Below are 5,189 nucleotides of genomic sequence, written 5' to 3'. Positions count from 1 at the left end.
GAGGGGGGAGGGAAGGAAGAAGACAGGGAGTGGGGGAGAGGAGGAGACAGAGAGAGAAGAGTGTAGTGTGTATGTGACAGTGTACATGTGTGTGGGTGTGTTATATGTGTAAGACTGTGTATATGTGTAACAAAGTATACACATGTAAATTTGTCTGAGAGTGCATGTGTGTATGTTTATGTGTGAGAGTGTGTATGTGTGTATGAGAGTGTGTATGTGTGTGAGTATGTGTGTATGTATGAGTGTGTATGTGTGTGTCAGTGTATCTGAGAGTATAAGTGTGTGAGAGAGAAAGAGTGTGTGTGTGCATGCACACTTTCCTAGAGATTGAATCCTGCCCCTCATAAATGCTAGGCAGGTGCTTTCTAACAGGATCACACTCCTAGTCCTTCAGTCTTACAGAACGAAGTGACTCTGGATATGTCGGCAGGAAACAATCCCCAGGATGTACTGTGGGATGCTATCATCCTGGAGAGACACTACACTTAGAGTTGCTTTTATAACGGAAGATGAGAACAATGGGTCCATATTTCAGCTCCATCGGGGACTCAAGATTTGCAACTGCTTCTTTTGAGTCACTCTGGCTACATAACGTCTGCTTCAGTATGCCTGTAAATCAAATGTCAGAACAGAAGCAACTCTTGCTTATAGCTTAGTTGGACATTTCCTGGAACTAAAGGGCCAACATTAAAGAGTTCTCTCTTGATATTTCATTAAAGTAACTCGGAAATCAGGAAGCAAATCGCCAGCCCTGCCAGTCTGTCCTACAAAACCGGGACCATGCCTGAAGGTAAGGACAGGGAGCAGCCAGGCGGAATGGAAGACACAGGTAATCCTAGCACTTGGGAGGCAGAGGCAGACAGAACAGGAAATTCAAGGCCAGCCTGGGCTACACAGTCACAGAGAGCCTGTCTTAAAAAAATAAAATAGAGTAAAAATAAAAAGAGCGGCTATCCTTTCCACAGAATGTGTTCAGTTAGGCTTCTAAACAACATCCTTCTCCTCCATGTTTTTTTCTTTAAACAGGGTTTTCACGAACTCCAGGCTGGCCTTGACCTCACTGTATAGTTAAGGATGACCTTGAGCTCCTCATCCTCCTGCCTCCACCTCTGGAGAGCTGGGATTAAAAGCACAGCCTACCATGCCTGGCTTTCTACTAGACCCCTTTTTCCTAACGACTGAAATAAGGCCTGAGAGCTCCTAAAGACCCAGCAACGGAGAGCTGGCTGGGTACCCAAGCTCACCTGCCCTGCATCTCCTGGAAGGCAGCTCTGCAACCTGGTGCCATCGTTCCTCTTTGAAGTCGTAGCATTCCACGCTTCGGATAGCCTTTGGTGCCTGGCCCCCGACCACCACCATCAACTAAAAGGGAACAAACGTAAGTGCTTGAACCAGTGGTATCAAACGTAAGTGCTTGACCTTCAGAGACATGAGACCAGATTGTGCCGGCTACCACAAGCTGGAAGAAAATGCCTCCCTAACCAACACATCAGTGATGCCAGCCAGGGGCATGTGTTAGAACGGCAATTCTATCATCTAGAACATTTGGTTTAAAAATACAGCTTTCAGAAATGTAAAGAGGCTTCTGGTCACTCAAGCAAAAGCAGTATTTAAAGCAAAACAGTGGGGAGCCAGCACTGGCAGGGCTGCAGAGTGTCATGGGGCTTGCTGTAAACCAGATCGTGGTTCTACAGTGATCAGAGGCAAGGCTGACAGGGCATAGGAGACAGAAGTAAAGTATGTTACCAGGCGGCAAGTGTAAGGACAGTAAAGCGTTCCTAGATGGAGAAACCGTTTTAAAAAGGGAACCTGGAGTAGATGAGAATACAGAATCACGTACTCTCCTGATGCTCCATCAATACACCATCATCAGAACACAACGGAGACATCAAGCTCATGAGGACCACACGAGAATCAGTCTACTGCTGGAAATAAACGAGCGTGCGCTGTGGAGTCAACCCGACAGCTGACTACCCAAGTCCTCGTCCACACCTTTGTCTGCCTGGAAGTATGCTAGGGACCACACAGGACACGGTTTCTACCCACCAAGAGCTTATACTCCTCACTAAGGAACTAACTCCCAGGATGGAGTTCAAGACCAATATCCAAATATATACAGTTGAATACTTATATGGCAGTAACTGCTATTGGTGACCAGAAAAAGAGGAGTGGCCACAACTCAGTGAAAGCTTTCTAAGGAGCTGGAAAGATGGACAGGACATAGAAACTCCTGTGTTTGTCATTTACCATACACATGGGCACTTTCTGGTAACGGGGAATAAAAAAACGGTGATGTCAGGTCAATGTCACAGTTAATGAGGTCTTGAATGAAAAGCTGCAAAGAACGGGCAGGTATTTGAGGGGAAGATGAGACCATGACAAGGGAAATGAATACTGAAAATAAAAAGTCAAAACAGACCCAGTGTGGAGACACATGTGGTTTGTGGCCCTGGCAGCATGATCACCTACCTGTACCTAAAACTACAGAAAGGTGTGAACATAGAGCGTGATTCCAGATTCACAGCAAACCCCAAGTCTCAAAACAAACAAACAAAAAAACTCAAAACAACGTAGCACAAGTTACCAAATAAAACCGAAACCCTTAGACATATTAAGGCTTAGCATAGACCAATGGTGTGAATATATCTCAGGCTATTCCTCTAGCTCTGACTTCAAATAAATATGAATAAAAGAGACTCAATGCACCCTATTAAGACAAGGTCAGGCAAACAGTATGAACAGTAGGAGGCAGACTGTAAAAGCAGTCTTGCATGGTATGTCACGCCCAGCCTGTGCATCCAGATGTGTGCTCACACCTCAAAGCTCAGTCCAACAATGACACAGTGTGGAAAGTGATGTATCCAGTGAAGATCAATTCAAACATCAAACCTCAGAACAGAATGTAGATACCTTCAAGACTGTGTTCTTAACTTTAATTATGTGCATATGTGTGTGTTTAAGTGTGTGTTTATGCATGCTGAGTACGGTGTCTGCAGAAGCCAAAGGACAGGAGTTCTGGGAACCAAACACAGGTCCTCTGCAAGCACAGTGCACACTCTTGAGCACTGAGTCATCTATCCAGCCCCAGAACATTGTAAAATCCCCACATTGATTGACAGATTTCTCAATTCTCAAAGTGAAATTCATTCTTTCCACACTGAAATGAGAACAGAGAAGAAAGCATGTCACTACAGAGGACCGGAGCATCTTCAATTTTCTTCTCCAAGAAAGACAAAGTGGGATAGAAATTGGTACTCCAACACAGTACAAGCAGGAAGGATGCACTGGAGAGGAGAGAGCGGAAGATACCGAGAAACTGAAGTGTTGCAATCAGCAAAAGGGCTGTCATATCCTAGACTGCCGTGAACGGTAACATTGGGGGAGGCCAAGAGGAAAAAGAGAATAAATTTATCCTAAATGCAGGTTGCTTAGACTTCCTTCACCCAGAATTTCATCAATATTTATTTACCAAAAGGGAGGGGTTATCAGAGACAACACCGCACACTAGCAGAACACATATGGTAGGGCTGGAGAGATGGCTCAGGGGTTATGGGTATGCACTGCTCTAGTTCAGTTCCCTGCACCCAGGCTGGGTGGCTCCCAAGTGCCTGTCACTCCAGCTCCAGAGAATCCAATGCCCTTCTCTGGATTTCCTGTGTACCTGCATGCACATGCATATTAATACATACAGACACATAAATAAAAATAAACCTACAGGGCAGGAGAGATGGCTCAGCTGTTAAGAGCACTGACTGCTCTTCCAGAGGTCCTGAGTTCAATTCCCAACAACCACACGGTGGCTCATAACCGTCTGTAATGGGATCCAATGCCCTCTTCTGGTTGTCTGAAGACACTACAGTGTACTCTTATACAAAATAAATAAATAATCTAATGAAAAAAACCCAACAAACTAAAAAGCATAGTTTCTGTTATGATATCCAAATGTAAAAGTGCTTCACAGACTCTCTGCAGTTTATCCAGAATACAAAAGTCATGTGTGAGACGAAAAGGTCAATGTGTAATTAGTGAGTGCAGTCAGTCACATAAGAAAACTCACTTCAGTGAGAACATATGAACTTATGATAATTTCCTCAGCATCACGACTATGCTTTATTCTATTCGACCCTTAGAGATTACGATAAAGATATCATGACTCTAAGACACATATGTATACAACTTTAACCCCACTTGATTCTAACTTACTTCCTTAGAATATATCCTGAATACAACCACTGCAAAATGATAAATGGTATCACAGGAAAACTTCCTACACAAGCGCCTTTTCTAAAACCTGTGTGCACAAGCAAACATCCAAGAAGGGACGGTGCATACAAAAGGCGCATACTCAAAGCTGTGGTGATGCTCAAACTGTTGGCCACATTTGGGACTCTTTCACAAGGGAAATCTCAAGGCAGCTAAACACCAGAGAACCTCCATGAATCCATACACATACCACAAAAAGAGCTAACGCATGGAAAACTCTGGAAGTATGGAACGGTGGGAAAGGTAGGCCGTACCAATGAGGCCCAGGAGACAACTTAACTCACTAGATGGCTTACACTGTACAAAGAGAAAATAAAACACTTGACAGGATTTTACCAAGAGTTCCTTAGCGCTGCAAAATTGCCATGTTTAGCCTGGAAATTAGGTGAAATTAGGCTGAATTCATCTCTATTTGAAGGGCCTCTCTGCAGTATAGCTAAAAATGCCAGAAGATAGAGCGTGAGCTAAGAAGGCTTTTATTTTCCCCCTCACAGACATGAACTATTTAGGAAGTATTTAAGTTAAGCAGGGGTGTTGAGGTGACTCAGTGAGGAGAGGGGCTTGCCACCAAACCTGATGATGTAAGCTCAACCTCCAGAACCCACACAAGGGAAGGAGAGAACGGACTCCCAAGTCATCCTCTGATATCCAGATGTGCACACACCTGCATGTGCACATACATGTATGTACACACACACACACACCTTAGAAAGACCAGTAAGCATAAATGAAATAATAACTTGGGGGTTCTAGAGATGGCTCAGTAGGTAAGAATACTAGATGCTCTTCTAGAAACCCCAAGTTAGGTTCCCAGCACCCACATGGCAGTTCACAACCATCTGTAACACCAGTTTCAATACCCACAGGGAGAGAGAGAGAGAGAGAGAGAGAGAGAGAGAGAGAGAGAGAGAGAGAGAGAGAGAGAG

The 5,189-nt window shown here is 44.3% G+C and overlaps 1 protein-coding gene across 1 annotated transcript in view; it reads right to left on the bottom strand.

Moving 5' to 3' along the window:
- The window catches only part of Klhl2 (kelch like family member 2), an 83,302-nt gene that overhangs the window by 13,536 nt on the left and 64,577 nt on the right, over nt 1-5,189 (bottom strand). Inside the window, exon 7 of the mRNA XM_028785348.1 lies at nt 1,245-1,362. Coding sequence (XP_028641181.1) covers nt 1,245-1,362 — 118 coding nt within the window. The remainder of the gene's footprint in view (nt 1-1,244; nt 1,363-5,189) is intronic.

Source organism: Grammomys surdaster, unplaced genomic scaffold (genome assembly GCF_004785775.1).
Source record: "Grammomys surdaster isolate TR1022 unplaced genomic scaffold, NIH_TR_1.0 125187, whole genome shotgun sequence".
In the NCBI taxonomy this organism is placed as follows: domain Eukaryota; kingdom Metazoa; phylum Chordata; class Mammalia; order Rodentia; family Muridae; genus Grammomys; species Grammomys surdaster.
Note: the sequence above shows the minus strand (reverse complement) of the source record. Positions and strands in the feature narration are given on the sequence as shown.